Here is a 17,221-nt window from a genome sequence, read left to right as displayed (position 1 = left end):
GCCAGGTTATCCAGATGCTGTCTTTCCCATTATTTGTACGCCTCTATGCTGTCGACAGCTGTGGCCGAAGGCATTATGTTTTCAGGTTATCCATTTATCCGTCTGCTCCGCTCTTGTATGGAACAAAATATCTCAGGAATGCCTTGGGGGAATGTCTTCAAATTTGGTATAAATGTTCACTTAGACTCAGACATGAACTGATCAAGATATTCATGATCGAAGGTTGGAGGCCAGAGCCACTGTGACCACACAAAACACATTTTTGGCTGTAACTCAAGAATTCACATGCTAATTAACTGCAAATTGACTGGTTGACTCAGATGCGTTCAATTGTAAGGGTCTAATTCTAGTTTCTTAATCTTCTTCTTCTTATCCACTATAATCTCTTACATCATCTTAACTCGATCATGCTTTCCCTCCCGTGTCCTTTTCCCATCTTCTTAATGTCTCCCTCAGTCCTCATGTTCACTGCCATGAGAGCTCTGTCAAGGACAAGGTTAATATGACTGCATGAACTGAAATGTATTCTCTGTGTTGGTCAGACTCAGACTATCTTAGCAACATATTGGCAATTCACCTGTCCACATACCTTTCCATGTGACTGTTTCTCATGCTCTGATTCCAAATTATCTTTGGCAATTTAGTTTCAGCGCTGATATTGGAAGGTCAAAGGGAGCAGCTACGAGAGTCTGGTTCTGTGTTTGTTCATTCATTTAGATATTTCTGACACGGTGTGCTGTGTCCATGAAATGTTCTATGTGGGCTACATGCAGTATCGGATGACCTGCATGAGGGAGATCTGTGGTGCTGCACAGGGCAGCCTGGTAGAAATCAAACAAGCATCCACTAGAGACATTGAAGGTGTATACATGAGTTAGGTTTTCAGTTCAGTGATAGTCTGTGGTACAACAAAAAAAGTCAGTTTTTTTGAAGTTACTCCAGCTGTCTGTCTCCCATCTGAAGTTATTTGAATGTATCAGGATTTCCTGCTCTTTTTAGTTGTTGTTTTTTGTGTGGTCCTCGTAATCGTAATAGCATTGCTATACAATTCAATTTTGGACCATGTTTCACCTGCGTTGTCTTGTCTGTAAGATCAATATTATATAATCAAGCCTAAAATAACATAATCAACTTAGTTTCTGTTTTTTTTCCCGTCTCCCGTGTACACCTCACCACCACAGCATGAGACCAAACATCTTCCTGGCAATGGGGGAAGATTCAGCCCAGCATCGGAGGTGGTACTTTGAGCTTGTTGTGGATCACGTCGACCCCTTCCTCACATCTGAGCCAACCCACCTGCGTGTTGGCTGGGGTTGCACCGAGGGCTACCATCCCAGACCGACAGGAGGAGAGGGCTGGGGGGGCAACGGGCTGGGAGATGACATCTGCTCATATGGCTTTGATGGACTTCACCTCTGGTCAGGTGAGGATGAGATCAAACAAGAACTACAGGGTTCAGTGTAGAGTGGAGTTACTAGTGGATAACTCACCCACTCAAATATGAATCGTATTGAGCAGTCACTGATTCTTCATTTACAATAAAGACTGGGACATCAACAGAAAATGATACATGATACATGAATGGTCATCTTAATCTGTTCACAAATATAATTTATACATAAAACATTTAGACAAGCTGAAAAAATGTGCAAGGCTACTTTTTCTTTTACTTAGATCAGCATGTAGAGATGTGTATAAGATACAAATTATTATTTAGAATCCATCTTACCTATAATAGCCACAAAAGGTTTATAAAGAATATTTAATTTACAATGTCTGACTAAAAGAAACAACAGGAAAATTTGGTCAAATGGATTCCATTATAGAAACACTGACACTGAAATGATAGCTGTAACTGCCACTGGTCAGGAGTACACAATTATTCAGAGAGCGCTAATCACCTTTTTAGTTTCGTCCAATGTGGCAAAACAACCCTGAATTCAAAGCAGAGTAATTTCATATTGGTAATTTAGAAGTGATCTGATAGGATTTAATAATGTCATCATGTTACTAGTGTAAATACACATGGATGACTTTAGAGGCTGTGCACCTTCTGAATCTTAGGCTGTGTGGGCCGCAGAGTGAACTCCCCCTTCCCTCACCTGCTGAAAAATGACGATGTTATCAGCTGCTGCCTTGACCTCATCGCGCCGTGCATCTCTTTCCGGGTCAATGGTCTACCTGTGCAGGGCATGTTGGAGAACTTCACTGCCGATGGACTTCTTTATCCTGCGGTCAGCTTCTCTGCCGGCGTCAGGTAAGAAGTGGAGATGCATTTGTGCTTGACTGTTGGCTGTATTTTGGTTTCTTTCAGATTTATTTAAACCAAAAAGTGTTGCATTCAGTGTTGTTTGTTGTTTCCTGTCAAAGTTTATGTATATGTCTCTATAAGGACCTCGGCACGTGTAGTAAATGGGATTTCTTTACACTAGGGTACGTTTTCTATTTGGGGGAAGACATGGGGAGTTTCGCTTCTTACCGCCGCCAGCTTTTGCTCCGTGCTCTGAGGCGCTACTCCCAGGAGTTGAGCTGAAAGTGGAGCCATGTCATAAATACATCTTGGATCATGGAGAAGGGAAACAAGAACTCATCGGCCCCATAGCACCTGTCACTCCAGTTACCTTCACTCCCACACCGGTAGACATCAGCAAGGTAAAAATTCAGCAGTCATCCAAGCCTGGTTTTATTTCAGAAAAACTATTTTATTTTCTGTTTAGAGATTGAAAATTTAAAATGTTGTATTTATATTTAATCTTTGAGTCTTTGTGCTGATACATATCAATGAATTCATAGGTGGTGTTACCAATACAACTTGAGGACATTCGAGAAAAAATGGCTGAGAATATTCATGAACTCTGGGCAATGGACAAGATTGATGTTGGATGGACACATGGACCTGTTAGTAAAGAGATGCACGTCACAACTACCCGCTTTATTTGATAATGACTATAGGGATTATGGCAATAGGCGAATTTGCCAAAATGTTAAACTATCCCTCTTAATTCAGTAATGCTTTTAATTTGAAAGTGACATTACTTTTGTGAAACAGGTGAGAGATGAGAGTAAGAAGCACGATCCCTGTCTGGTGGAGTTTTCCAAACTGCCAGAGCAGGAGAGGAACCAGAACCTTCAGATGGCTCAGGACACGCTCAGGTGAGGTTTATTACCTGTATCATACAATAGATAATCATTTAGTCTACTTGATTATATTGATTAATTTGATTTTCACTTAAAACTGATAAGAAACCAGTGTCGATTTAAGAGCTTGATCATGTGATTAATGACTGTTTCTATTTATTTTTCCACTGAAGAACTCTGCTCGCTTTTGGTTTTCACATTGGTTGGACTGATGACCGTGCTGTGGAGAGAATCAAATACATGAGACTAGCCAACAAGTATGTAAATATTTAATTTTTCATGCCTAATTTAACTCTGTGCAAAAGCACAACTGCATTACAGCCACATATTTGACAATGATTTTTCTATTCTCCTGCTTTATAAATAAATGTTACTTAACTTTCTTTTCAGGTATGAGCAGCCCAGTGGCTATAGACCCGCCCCAGTAGATTTGAGCCAGGTTTTTCTGAGCCCAGCCCACGGGGAAGTTGTGAACTTGCTGGCAGAGAATGATCACAATGCATGGGCCAAAGAGAAAATTAAGCATGGATGGACTTATGGAGCCCAACAGGTTTATATTCCATACTGTATTACTGCATTAATAAGATTTTGACTTTGACTTGACTTGCTTAAAATTAGGCTTAAAGTAATAAAATCAAGAATGTACATTGTGAAAAAGTATTCTCTGTACATGGTCACCACAGAAATGCACGTAGTAATTAGCACAAGCATGCACACTGATCTTTGACAAATACACAGCAGTCACCCATTGTTGCTCTTTGCATCTGTATTATTAGGATGTGAAAGCCAAGCGGAGCCCGTACCTGGTGCCTTGCAGCCTTCTTGATGACAGAAGTAGGCGAGTGGGCAGGGAGAGAGTCAGAGACACCGTCTGCACTCTGCTGGCCTATGGTTACAGCCTGGAGCCCCTGAACCAGGAACAGAGTATGTCTCTAAGCCTCCTCATCAGTCTTATCAGTAACAACTCAGTTAAGTTAACTTTACTTATTGCAGTGGTTCTCAAACTTTATCTGGCATGGCCTCCTTTAGATGTTGAAGAAAAAAAAAAGCCTCCTCCATCCTGCAATATTTATCAATCATTCACAATAATTGGCAAAAAAGAAAAAGAATACATGATGAATTTTCGTGGAATAAAAGTCCACTAGCATCAGCAAGCTCTTGTTTGTTTGTTTCCCCCCATAAATCACATTTATTCAACTTGGTGTCACTCCATATTTTCCCCTGGTCATCCTCTGCTCCCCTGCTACGCGCCCGCTCAGCGGGGCCTGTCTGTTTGTGAACCACTGATTTATAGTAGCCAGCGTGAGAGAATAATGTTAAGTCAACAACATGAGGACTCATCTGTCTTTGGTATTATTATATTTGCATATTATTAGTCAACAAAAACTAGTAACTAAAGTATTGAGTATAACCTTTTGCAAAAATATAGACAATCCTATAACATTTGTCAACATTGTATAGCAAAGTTACACTCTGTTTGACAGGACTTAAATGCAAATCAGTCATTATTTTGGCACATGAGCATATTTTCTCTGTCTTGGTTTTACAGCTGCATTATCAGACACACATTTCTTCTCTGCTGAGAAATGCAGAGTGTTCAGACCAGATAAATCGTATGCTGTGACCTCGGGGAAGTGGTATTTTGAATTTGAAATACTGACAGCGGGGAATATGAGAGTGGGCTGGGCTCGACCAAGCTGTACCCTCGATAAAGAGCTCGGCTCAGATGACCAGGCTTATGTCTTTGATGGATATGAGGTGAGATATTAAAAGTTTACAGTTCTGAACATGGCCACTTTCCAATGTCGTTAAACAGCAATATGCCTAAATCACTGCAAGAGTTTGTTTACCCTTCAAATATGGATTATTTTCTTTTTGGTAAAATAAAACTGAAGTTATGTTGTTGCTTTATATTCCCATGGTTCTTGGACATTTATTCCTTTCTTGCTCTTTCAGTCTACAGAATCACCGGCTCTGATAAAAAAAATCAAAATTTGTTTGTTTACTGGACTGTTCTGGCTGTGTCATTAGTAGTGATGCCAGAGGATATTTTGGAAAGCAGAAAGAGACACGAATGGGTCCTGATGCTTGTCTCCAAAATAAAAGTCTAATGAGATGAGCTTGAAACAAAGAAATAAAATTCCAGCAGAATAGTTGACTTCGGCCGTGGCCTATCATCTGATTAGAACTTGGTGCTTGATTAATAACACAGCTGGTCACAATTACTCTAATTAAGATGCGTAACCCTGATTAACGAGGGGTTAATAAAACTGTGCCAGTTTTTGCTGCGCTACTTGCACATTGTTTTGAACAAGAGCTAAAAGAATCACTGTTTGCTATTATCTAAAATGAGGAACATACCATAGAAATGATTGCTAGCACCTTATTTTATCTCACCAGGAACAGCGAGGGGTCTTTTTCTTCTATTCCTCTTCCTGTGTGAGACTCGTACGCTCGTCTCTTTTTCTGTCTAAATTGTCTTCCTGCTGCTTTCAGGCTCAGTGGTACCATCAGGGCAGCGAACCCCTGGGACGTCCGTGGCAGAGAGGTGATGTGGTGGGCTGCTTGGTGGACATGGCTGAACGCACCATGGTGGTCACGCTCAACGGAGAGGTGCTGTTTAATGACAGAGGATCAGAGCTGGCTGCCAAGGACTTTGATGCCAGAGACGGTCTGGAAAAGTTTTTGACTTTTTATATAATGCATTGCACAGGCTTAATAATGTCTATTTATTTAACTGATTGATAATAAATGAAAAGTTATATAGCAAGAAATATATTCAATACATTCATGAGATTGACATTTTTTCTATCTTGTCTCTCCTCATATTTGCCAGGCCTGTTGCCTGTGGTCAGTGTTGGGGTGAACCAGGTTGGGAGGCTGAACCTGGGGCGCCAAGTGGGCTCCCTACAGTACTTTACTGTGTGTGGCCTGCAGGAAGGTTATGAGCCATTTGCTGTCAGCATGGCCAGAGATCCAGCCCTGTGGATGAGTTGGAAACAGCCCCAGTTTACTTCCATACAAGCCAATGATCACAATCTACAGGTTTGTTCATAATATACTTCCCCTTATCTATTGATTTGGATAGTATGCACATCCTAATAAGTATTTGCCTTTCTGGGGCCTGGAGCTGATTATATTACTAGTGAACTGACAACACTGATGCTGAAAATCTTGTGTAAATCTTATTCAAGGTCACTAAAACCAGTAGCTCAACGGATTCCTTTACCAGCCTGAGGGTCTCTCAGTTGTTTGCACACCACGGCGGAAGCAGCGAGATGGGATTTTACCGGCTCAGCATGTCTGTTGAATGTGCTGCTGTTCTCAGTTGCCCTGCAGGGGGCGTGCTTCCAGTGGCTCCCAACACACTCTCTCCAGGTTCAGGTGATATTATGGCATATGTATATTGTATTATATACAGTAGCACACTTAGATTTACCACAGAGAACGTGACAAGCCTTCAGAAAGGACTTGTCATAACACTCAACAAATGACATCATCGCTGATGAAGCCCATGTACATTTATGACCTATTACATTATGAACATTCAGTGTAATAATTAGTGTGTGAGATCTTGATAGCCATTGTTTGCAGTTATCCACATTACTGATATTCACCCATAATGACCTTGATGAGTTGTTCCGCCTAAGCTCCCCAGTGCCTCACTGTAATTAATTCCCATTGTCCTTTTTAGGAAGGAAAGAACAGGAGGAGGTGGACTCTGACTTTGAAGTGCTGATGAAGTCAGCCCACAGCTTTGCTGGCTCAAGAGATGAGCTAAACCATAAGGATCACAGCCAGGACAAAACATCAAGACTGAAACAACGGTAGGTTGCAGTACGCATAAAAGCACAAATCTTTTGTTTAGTAATGCTGCTTTTCTTAAAAGAATAATGTACTGGTTACTAAGACATATTATCTACAGTATGTATTTTGTTTTTGTATGGGTGTGGGAAAAAAAGTTCCTCCAAATGAAATTAAACATAAAAAAAGATTAAATTAAGATTGTGAAAAGAAATAAAAAGCTACAGGCTCCCATTAATGTGTATTTCTGTTCTGTCAGGTTCATGCTGAAGAGGAAACCAGGTCTAGTCAGCAGCAACTCATCTGCACGGCTTCTGGAAGATGTTGTTGTTGACAAAGATAACCATGATCACCTCATCCAGAGCTCTAGAGTAAGAGTGATATTCTCATTTCATCCAATCATAACCACATAACATCAGAAAATATCCTATATGCCCTAATAAAAAGTTTTTGCTTTAAATGCCGAGAGAAAAAAGACAGAAAATACTAAACACTGATGTGTTTGGCTCCCTGCTGCCTCAGAATACAGTACAATGAAACAAATTGTGCTGCAGGGCTTATGCACAAACACTTTGTTGGTAGCAGTACAGTTATCACAGAATCAGCCATAATAAAAATGTATAATGCAAATGGCAAAGACCAGCTGCAAGTGATGCTGTGACACCTCTATTTTTCAGTATTACTATTCAGTGAGGGTTCTTCCAGGCCAGGAGCCATTTAATGTGTGGGTTGGCTGGGTGACTTCTGACTTTCATCACTATGACATGACATTTGACCCTGACGATGTCCACACCGTGACTGTCACCCTCGGGGACGAAAGTGGCAAAGTCCAGGAAAGGTCAGTGTGTACTGGGAAAGTTATATAATTAGTATGTGTGACTTACACCGCACTATATCACTGAATAACCTCAATTTTGTATTACCTTTAATTAGAGACAAACTAATAACTGAACATTTCCTTATCCTTTTGTTGTGTTTGGTTGAAGTGTGAAGCGGTGCAACTGTTACATGGTGTGTGCCGGGGAAGCAACAGGTCTGTCTCAGAGTCGAAGAAGTGCAGGGTTGGAAATTGGCTGTTTGATTGACACAGCCACCGGGCTCCTCACCTTTACCTCCAGTGGAGTGGAGATGGCCACTTTCTACCAAGTAAGTCACACAGGAAACTATCAAACTGGTTCAGATCTATTCAGTTTTCTTATTATTGTAATACATTTACATCAAAGTTAGGTTGTGTACCACATTTGGGATAATAACATACTATTTAACATACTGTGTTGCATTATCAAACTGAGGTACTATTGTTTCACCACTAATCAGGTGGAAGCCAGTACAAAGCTGTTTCCTGCTGTTTTTGTCAAGCCTACCACCAGCAACATGTTTCAATTTGAACTGGGCCGTGCTAAGGTAAAGGAAGTTTTAATTATTAATCCTGTCAAAGACGTTTGAAGAGTTTCATATTTTTGTCCTTGTCAACATGATGGATAAAGAAGCAGCATATTGAGGAAATCTGGGCAAAATGTCATGGGTACAGTAAATTGATTCTGTAATTAATTAGGTTGCAGTCTGGCAAAGTTGGTAAACATCTGTGCTCCATTACTTCTTGGATTTGTTTTTCTCTCAATCTAGAATGTGATGCCACTGTCAGCGGGCTTGCTCCGCAGGGAAAGAAGAAATACCACTCCTCAATGTCCTCCAAGGTTTCGGGTCCAGCATCTCAGCCCAGTTTCGTGGACCAAAGTGCCGGCCCATTCATTACACGTGTCGGTGGATCGGCCTGACGAGCGGCATGGTTGGAGAGTCCAATGTTCTGAGCCCCAGCAAGTCATGAGCCTTCAGATACCAGATGAAAACAGGTTAAACAGCAGGAATTAAAATATATAGTGGACTTGCAAACTTGAGTGCACAGGGAGGGATGCACCGGTTGTTTATAATGTTGCTTTCATCCAACATGTCCTTTCATTTCAGCTGAGCAGTTCTTGTACTTATTTTATGTCTAACACTATCAAAATTCAACAGGCTGTAGTTGTTATTGTGAACTTATTTCTAGGTATGTATGTATCTATTTACTGCTGTTCATTTTTTTCTTTTGATAACATACTTCTTGTTGTCCATGTAGGTGTGTGGACATTTTGGAGCTGTCTGAACTTGACGACCTCTTGACGTTTCACTGCCACACCCTCCTCCTCTACTGCGCGTTATGCACCCTTGGAAACACCAGAGTTTGCCACGCTCTCTGCAGTCACGTGGACCAGTCCCAGATCTTTCATGCCATTCAGAATCCCCGCCTCCCCGGCCCTCTCCGCTCCGCATTTTACCAGCTACTTATTCAGGTGGTTGCCTGCTGGGATTTGTGTCTTTCGTCTTGCACTTATTGGCAACTGCATAAGGAAACTCAGACAAATTGATGAATTAACCTTCTCTCTGTGGTTCTTTAGGTTCACCTCAGTAGCCACAGCACAGCCTGTCTAATGATGAACCATGAATACGTCGTGCCCATGACAGACCAGACCAGAGAAATCACTCTTTATCCCAGGCCGGCTAATGACGTTAATGGGGCGAGTGATCGACCTTCAGAAGGCATCCCCGGCACTCGTCGTGGCACATCCCTGAAACCACAGATGCACTTCTCATCTCCTTGTTTTGTCAGGAGTGCTGGGATGGAAGCAGATGGAGCAGTGGAAATCGCCTGCACAGACAGCCCAGAAATCCCTCTGCACATATTAAAGAAGCTCACGGTGGAGATGCTGACTGCTGGGGCATGGGCTGTGGGTCAGGGCGTGAGGGACCCTGTAGGAGGCAGCATTGAGCTTTTACTGGTTCCCCCAATTAGATTGTTTTACAACCTGCTGGTAATGGGGGTGTTTGGGGATGAAGATCTGGGTAAAGTCCTGGCACTGATAGAGCCAGGAGTCTTCTCAACAGGTACTGAAACTCCTGAGGAAGAAGAAGAAGAAGACATGAGTGGCGATGATGATGATGATGATGAAAAGGAGCAGAGAGGAGGCGCCAAAAGGGAACAAGATTCTCCTAAACAAGGGCTTCTTAAAATGAAGATCCCAGAGGCTGTCAAACTTCAGGTGAACAAATGAGCAGATTCAGATCGTCGGCAGATGTTTTGTTGTTATTTCCATATAAGCACTTTTCAGATGAACCATAAAAGACTGATTATTACATGTCTTTATCCAGCTCTGCCATCTGCTGTCCTACCTGTGTGACAGCCAGGTGCGCCACAGGGTCGAAGCTGCGGTTGCCTTCGCTGACAACTTTGTAGGTCAGCTGCAAGAGAACCAGCGCTTTCGCTACAACCAGGTCATGCAGGCGTTCAACATGTCCGCCGCCCTAACGGCCCGAAAGACCAAGGAGTTCCGATCACCTCCACAGGAGCAGGTTGGGTGCACCGAAACCAAATTAAAAATGTTGGGGGAGCACTGAGGTGTAGAAAATACTAAACTGTGGTTTGTGCTATAGTTTGTTTCAGTATCTGTGTCGTTTGTGTGTCTTAGATCAACATGCTGCTGAGCTTCAGAGACACTGAGCCGCAGGAGAACTGTCCATGTCCGGAGGAAATCCAACAGCTCCTGCAAGACTTTCATCACCTCCTCAACACTCACTGCGGTTGGAACACTGTTTATATTTGATTGATTCATTATTAATCTTCATTGAGCCAGAAACCTCTGAAAAAGGTCTGGGGGAGGCACTCACCAGGATTGCCACTGATGTGGTCTCATCTTTTTTTATTATTGTGCAGGCATTGAATTGGACAGTGACTCAGAGGATGAAGAGGATGCTGAGATGTCTGTAAAAGATCGACTTCTCAGTCTAGTGGCCAGAGTCTCAGGGCTGACGAAGACACCGGCAGAGGCAGAGGAGTGTAAACTGCAGAGCTCCAGTGAGTATATCTGTGTTTTGAAAGCCCATCACTTTGAACATTCCCTATTAATTTACCTGTACATGCAATCATCCATGCGTCACTTTATTTGGTGCTGGAACAATAGTACATAGAAACATAGCTCGACTGAGAGATATGATTTGGATGAGTGGATATGTGAATGAGGATATCAATTATTGATTTATTTAAGTTATTGAGTTATGAGTTATTTTGTGGAATTCAGATTATGGAAACAGGCCTGAAAAAGAAATAATAGTTTTTTTTTCATGCAGCACACTGACTCTTGTGCTTTTTTTTTTCAAAGCACAGGGGTAGTAGGATTTCACTCCACACTTAATCGGTTTTTCATCTGCTGGTACTTACTCAGAATCCCTCAAAAAGCTCATCTCCGAGACAATGGTGCGCTGGGCCCAGGAGAGCGAGATGGAGGACCGTGAGCTGGTCAGAGCCGTCTTCTCTCTGCTGCACCGCCAGTATCAGGGCCTCGGGGGCCAAATGGCAGAACCGCTCTGCAAGGCCTACACGATCAGCCAGGCATCAGTGGAGGACACCATGACTCTCCTGTCGTCCCTGGGTCAAATCCGGTCTCTCCTCAGTGTCCGCATGGGGAAAGAGGAAGAGATGCTGATGATCAGAAGACTAGGGTGAGCAGAGATTAGCCATGCAAATTGGAGTTGGCTTCTTTTCACACCTCTTGGTCTGTGATGATTTGGTATTGATTAATTTCTAATACATATCCATCATTATCATTATCCTCTGCGGTGGAGTTTTTGTCATTTGTTTCTATATTTTCATGTACAGAGACATCATGAATAATAAGGTTTTCTACCAACACCCCAACCTCATGAGGATACTGGGGATGCATGAGACTGTGATGGAGGTGATGGTCAATGTCCTAGGAGAAGGAGAATCAAAGGTGAGAGATAAACAGAATTCATAGTCATATACTGTATGGAAAAATGCATGTAATGAAAGAAGCAGCTCATTAACTGTTGTTTAAGTCTTTTCACTGGAACTGATTAATATTCTGAAGGTAAAAACCAACCAAAGCTAATGTAATGGTTTCTGGTTTATGCACATCATTAATTGGGCAACGCTCCATGCAGCACATTATAATACAGAACATGAATTCTCTTTTATTAGGAGATTACCTTTCCCAAGATGGTTGCCAGCTGCTGCCGATTCCTGTGTTATTTTTGCCGGATCAGCCGACACAATCAGGGAGCGCTGTTCGACCATCTGAGCTACCTGCTGGAAAACAGCAGCGTTGGACTTGGTAATTCACATTTTCACACTCGTCCATATCTATAAGTGATGGGCAAAGTATCAGAAAGTCCTGTAGTATCTACTGTTATGTATTGCAGGAAAAAAACCTTTCATTACACTAAAAACTTGATTTGTTGAGCCTATAACTGTCTGTCTTTTAAAGGTAGGTGTTACTCAGTTCTCACAGTTTTTAGTTGCCATGTTAGTTTGGGGAGCTGTTCTAAGAATGACATTACATTTTTAATGTCTAACTTATGAAAGTTTCACAAAGGCAGACTGCCAAGTAAACATGGGTGCTGAATTAAATGGATATAAATGTTATTGTTTCTCACCCCTCTGCCCTTTGTTAGGACATGATCTTGTACATAAAACAACTGAGAAAAAAAAAGTTCTTTGTGGTGCTCTTTGCAGACAGTTAAATCTTTGGGTTGTAATAACCTTGGGAAGGTGTTCAGATCTTCAGATTATCATCCTGACCGATGTAGTTTGTGAGTTGGTTATCTGATTGTTTTATGCCTTTGTCCCTCAGCTTCACCGTCCATGCGTGGAGCCACTCCTCTAGATGTGGCAGCAGCCTCTGTAATGGACAATAATGAACTGGCCTTAGCACTAAAGGAGCCCGACCTGAAGAAGGTGAATTCATACTTCATATGCCGTCCTCTACAGTGCTGCTCTCAGCAGTCTCTATTATACTAGTACCTCTCTCTACATTGACCACAGTCTAAAACTTTTTGTTTACCCGCCACCACCTTGCAGCTGCACACAGCTGTAGTGTCTAATGATGGTAATAAAGAGCAACACACTAGATCATCGTGTGACTCCAGTAACTACAACTAGTTACTTGAAAATCCAGTGAAGGCAAAATCAAATCATACTTCAGATTCCTGGAAAGGCAAAATATTGATACAACACACTTTGTTTTGTCTTTTCGTTTTACCCGATTGATCCGATCTAATGTGTAGGTGGTGCAGTACCTCGCTGGCTGTGGTCTCCAGAGCTGTCCGCTGCTAGTGGCCAAAGGCTATCCTGACATCGGATGGAACCCTGTGGAGGGCGAGCGGTACCTGGATTTCCTTCGTTTTGCTGTTTTCTGCAATGGTAATGTGTTACATCTGTTATAAAGTTAACAGTAGAGAGAGTATGTTGTGTTTCTGCCCTGTATCAAATCCTAACTCGGGCGGCCCTTTGGTGCATGTCATTCCCCCTCTCTCTTTCTCCCCATTCCCTGTCTGTCTCTACTACTAAACTATTGATTAAAGGCAAAAAGCCCCAAAATAAACTTAAAAAATATATGCGCATTGCAGTTGTCTGCCAAGAATTGTTTTAGACAGCCACGTTTTTCTGTTGCGATTAGTCAGTTTACATCAATTAAAGTTTTTTGATGTGTTTTTTCTTCTCAGTACAACTACGTGGTTGGCTTAGATATTTTATTCAGTATTTAAACAAGTCTTTCTTGGCAGCAGTAATAAGGGCAAAATGAAAATCTGAAAAGCCATTAGCAGCTGCATTTCTTCATGCTGCTAATTAAGTAAACTATTTGCAATAGGGGTAATTAATTTTCTGGTTCTTCTACTATTGATTTTCTCACTCTGAAGCAGTGCCCAGAAGGCATCAGCTCAAATTGTCCTTGAGGGAATTGACAGTTCAGCCAAGGGGCATTGACTTTCCATGCCACATACCTATCATCGATTTTATCTTAACCTTTTTTTTTATCATTCAGCCTATAAGCTGTACATATATTAAGCATGGTGCCATCACTTTTGACCCTCTTGGTGCAGTTGTTTATAAATCCACTTCTAGTCCTAAAACTTCTGTCTTTATCATTAAATTTCTTCTGTCAAGAATTTTGGAGAAATATATTAAAAGGAGAAAAATGCATTATTTCATCTAGCCCACCTTGGATCAGCCTTATTTTCTCTGTGTTATTTATCCACAGGTGAGAGTGTCGAGGAGAACGCTTATGTGGTATTGAAGTTGCTGATACGTCAGCCTGAGTGCTTTGGGCCTGCGCTTCGAGGTGATGGGGGAAACGGTCTGCTCGCTGCCATGGAAGAAGCCATCAGGATCTCTGAGGACCCCTCAATGGACGGACCCTGTACCAAGTACCAGTCCAACAGAACACTGTCAGTATTAGAAATGTGTGTGTCAGTGAATCACACACACGCCTACGCATACAAATCAGCATAATGTGTACTGCTGTTCAGCTCCGCAGTAAATAGACAGATTGCAAGATCACAAACATCATTTTTGTATTTTGTGTTGTAGAGAGGTATTCATAAAATTAGTTTCTATAATTTAGTTTTTCTTCTCCATTTTTCTGGTTTGCTTTCTCACATCAGTTTTTGATCTCTGTGATCTGGTTGTGCAGTGAAAGGGCATTGACAAATTGGTATCAAAGTTCAACGTGATTAATCTTAATCAGCAGAAAGGTTTTGCGTGTGGTGAAGGATTTGATATGAATGCCACACTCTCTGTAACCAGCTTTGACAAATGTCAAATGTACAATAAAAAGCTGTTACTTTTAAAAAATGGACATTGGAAAGTCATCTAAATGTAATTAAACACTGCATTAGGCCTAAGCCTGCTCAGCACTTAATGCCTGATCAAAATAAGTCTCTGGAGTAATTTTCTCCCAAGCTTTTTGGAGCGTTTCATTTCTGGAGCACAGCATCTGTTCAGCCAACCTGCCCCTGGTAAACAGAGGTTTAATGAAGTTTAATGACAGATTATTTTTAGGAATTGACCTCTGCTCTCTCTCTTTCTTGTCATCGCTGTAGCTGTCAGAATTTTTAATACAATTTAAGGTAATCGGTAAAGCTCTCATCCTGCCGGGCTAACCTGCTGCTTTATTTGGGGATAATCAATTGTTTGGGTCTGTTAACAATCCTTATTGATTAATTTGAGTTGATTACATGCTTTTGACCCATTATGATTATCCTCTGTAACAGAGATGTTGCCCAGGACCATGACGATGACTTCATTCACATGGGACACGCCATCATGACCTTCTATTCAGCCCTTATTGACTTGCTGGGGCGCTGCGCTCCAGAGATGCATGTGAGTGCTTCCTCTGCCTTCAGCAGCAGCTACTCTCCATCAATATCCACTGATGTCTAAAACAATGAAGCCTAATGGAGAAAGTCTGCAAAATGCTTTTAAGAGGATGAGTCACAATGAGCTCCAAAACAAAAATAAAGCCATTTTACTGATTTGTACCTTTCCATATACCAGCTTGGTCCTCATACAAGATGTTCAGACAAACTAATAGATTAGATATTTAATAATGACTTGGGACATTTGCTCAACACTGAAATTAAATGTCAGAATCACTGCTTCAATACCAATTATTGCAGTATTCATTAAATTCAACTCCATAACACTGAAATTATGAATGCAGCACTGGTTGTACAGAATATAAGGAGCAATATATTCACAATATACATTTTGTGCTTTGCTTCGCTGTTACCCAATTTTACCTGATGCTCTGTGATATCCATCCAAACATGAATAACTTCACTAGATTCTGATACTTATTGTCTTGACTGACTCTGTGTATAGCCGACATGCAACAGTAAGCACTGTGTGTGGTTCTCAGCAGCTCCAGCCTCACACTAGGGCAGCTTGGGGAGTGAGCATGGTAACTGACTGTCGGCATAAGTGCCAAACAAAAATCACACAGTCTGAGAGGATGCTTTCCTTTTCCCTGTAACAGTGGGAGTGAAGTGCAAAAGCAAGACTGGGCTTATATTTTGCATTTGCTTGCATGTCTCAAAACACAAACGCATTACAACCTCTAGAAATTAATGGGAAAAGCAAATGAAATTGTCATTTTTGTAAAAACACAGATAATGATATTTAAAAAAAGAAGTAAGTCTAAACTAATTTTCTCAACTTTGAGGCAAGTTGGAATTGGACTGCAAGTTAACATTAGAAATGACTCAGTAGTATTTTACAGAATCCTAACACTGAACATACAAGGTAATACTATACACTAGGGGTTGCACAGACTAGTCGACTCTACTGCTCCACAATGACGTTTTGAGCTTGACGTCGACTAGTCGCTGATCACATGATTTTGGCAGTACAAGAGGAGCGCTGCTTGAAGCAACAGCTAAGTGCGCTGAATAAAACTAATCCGTCACCCTAATTGATTTAAATTGTCTTCTATTGCTGAATGCACGGCCTCGGTAAACTTGGTTATTAATTTTATACTGAGTCAGGGTGTCCAAAGTGAGGACGTGGATGATAGTGAGGGAGAGCCAGTAGCGGATCAGTGTTGATCCGTGATCGCTCTCTACGGATCGGCACGCACGTGTTCCGCGGATCGTTGATGAAAAAAAAACTGCGTGTAGTGTAGTAGCACACTGCTGTAGCGGAATAATCAGGCAAGGACAAATAAAGTTCATTTGATTTTGATTTGATTTGAAAAAAAAACCTTGTGTCGTATAGGCAGCTAATAACCAACCAACCAGGATTGAAAAACAAAAACTGTCGCTGTGACTGAGCAGGACTGTGTCATTTTCCTCCCTAATTGTTTAACAGACATCAGGCTACAGTATTTTCTTTTGCACTTATATGGGAGTGTATGTTACCTGAATTTAAAAACTGATTTACAGCTTGTAATTTCTGTGCATGGGCTGTCTGTCAGTGAATACAGATTGCTGCAAAGCATTCCCTCCTCCCTCCCTTCCATTTTATTTATGACTTTCATAACATTAGAGTCACCTATAAAAAAATTTGAAGTCATGCAACCCCTACTATACGCTATGTACATATCATCTCCTTCTTGTTGAATGTATTTGTCACTGTGTCATTGTATATTAGTCCTATCACTTAAACTGGAAACATCTAACCAATGACAGTGTTTTGCTCTTAATTCTTGTCCAGTTAATTCATGGAGGCAAAGGAGAAGCCATTCGTATCCGGGCCATTCTGAGGTCGCTCATCCCCATTGCGGACCTTGAGGGAGTCATCAGCATCTCTTTTCAAATTCCTTCAGTGTCTAAAGGTTAAAAGAGCTAATCAGTCAATCTTACATCACTACAGTAGATATATATAGCTATATTAAGTCATTGCACAGAAACCTGGCTTGCCTGTTATGGTTTGCTATTAAATTAGGATTTT

At 41.4% G+C, this 17,221-nt stretch overlaps 1 protein-coding gene across 1 annotated transcript in view; it reads left to right on the top strand.

Annotated features, from left to right (window-relative positions):
• Positions 1 to 17,221, top strand: part of ryr2b (ryanodine receptor 2b (cardiac)) — a gene marked incomplete at both ends in the record, with an annotated part of 62,685 nt that overhangs the window by 12,220 nt on the left and 33,244 nt on the right. Inside the window, 31 exons of the mRNA XM_083987515.1 lie at positions 1,182 to 1,423; positions 2,065 to 2,257; positions 2,433 to 2,652; positions 2,794 to 2,898; positions 3,050 to 3,153; positions 3,312 to 3,395; positions 3,529 to 3,688; positions 3,915 to 4,062; positions 4,688 to 4,896; positions 5,635 to 5,809; positions 5,975 to 6,183; positions 6,333 to 6,522; positions 6,833 to 6,965; positions 7,202 to 7,313; positions 7,620 to 7,780; positions 7,929 to 8,088; positions 8,260 to 8,346; positions 8,569 to 8,795; positions 9,059 to 9,272; positions 9,378 to 10,019; positions 10,129 to 10,329; positions 10,446 to 10,557; positions 10,691 to 10,831; positions 11,199 to 11,475; positions 11,633 to 11,747; positions 11,975 to 12,107; positions 12,627 to 12,730; positions 13,060 to 13,195; positions 14,034 to 14,220; positions 15,046 to 15,154; positions 16,985 to 17,105. Of these exons, the coding sequence (XP_083843641.1) occupies positions 1,182 to 1,423; positions 2,065 to 2,257; positions 2,433 to 2,652; positions 2,794 to 2,898; positions 3,050 to 3,153; positions 3,312 to 3,395; positions 3,529 to 3,688; positions 3,915 to 4,062; positions 4,688 to 4,896; positions 5,635 to 5,809; positions 5,975 to 6,183; positions 6,333 to 6,522; positions 6,833 to 6,965; positions 7,202 to 7,313; positions 7,620 to 7,780; positions 7,929 to 8,088; positions 8,260 to 8,346; positions 8,569 to 8,795; positions 9,059 to 9,272; positions 9,378 to 10,019; positions 10,129 to 10,329; positions 10,446 to 10,557; positions 10,691 to 10,831; positions 11,199 to 11,475; positions 11,633 to 11,747; positions 11,975 to 12,107; positions 12,627 to 12,730; positions 13,060 to 13,195; positions 14,034 to 14,220; positions 15,046 to 15,154; positions 16,985 to 17,105 (5,411 nt within the window). The remainder of the gene's footprint in view (positions 1 to 1,181; positions 1,424 to 2,064; positions 2,258 to 2,432; positions 2,653 to 2,793; positions 2,899 to 3,049; positions 3,154 to 3,311; positions 3,396 to 3,528; positions 3,689 to 3,914; positions 4,063 to 4,687; positions 4,897 to 5,634; positions 5,810 to 5,974; positions 6,184 to 6,332; positions 6,523 to 6,832; positions 6,966 to 7,201; positions 7,314 to 7,619; positions 7,781 to 7,928; positions 8,089 to 8,259; positions 8,347 to 8,568; positions 8,796 to 9,058; positions 9,273 to 9,377; positions 10,020 to 10,128; positions 10,330 to 10,445; positions 10,558 to 10,690; positions 10,832 to 11,198; positions 11,476 to 11,632; positions 11,748 to 11,974; positions 12,108 to 12,626; positions 12,731 to 13,059; positions 13,196 to 14,033; positions 14,221 to 15,045; positions 15,155 to 16,984; positions 17,106 to 17,221) is intronic.

The sequence above is a fragment of the Trachurus trachurus genome (assembly GCF_905171665.1).
Source record: "Trachurus trachurus genome assembly, chromosome: 15".
In the NCBI taxonomy this organism is placed as follows: domain Eukaryota; kingdom Metazoa; phylum Chordata; class Actinopteri; order Carangiformes; family Carangidae; genus Trachurus; species Trachurus trachurus.
This window is presented reverse-complemented; position numbering and strand designations above follow the sequence as displayed.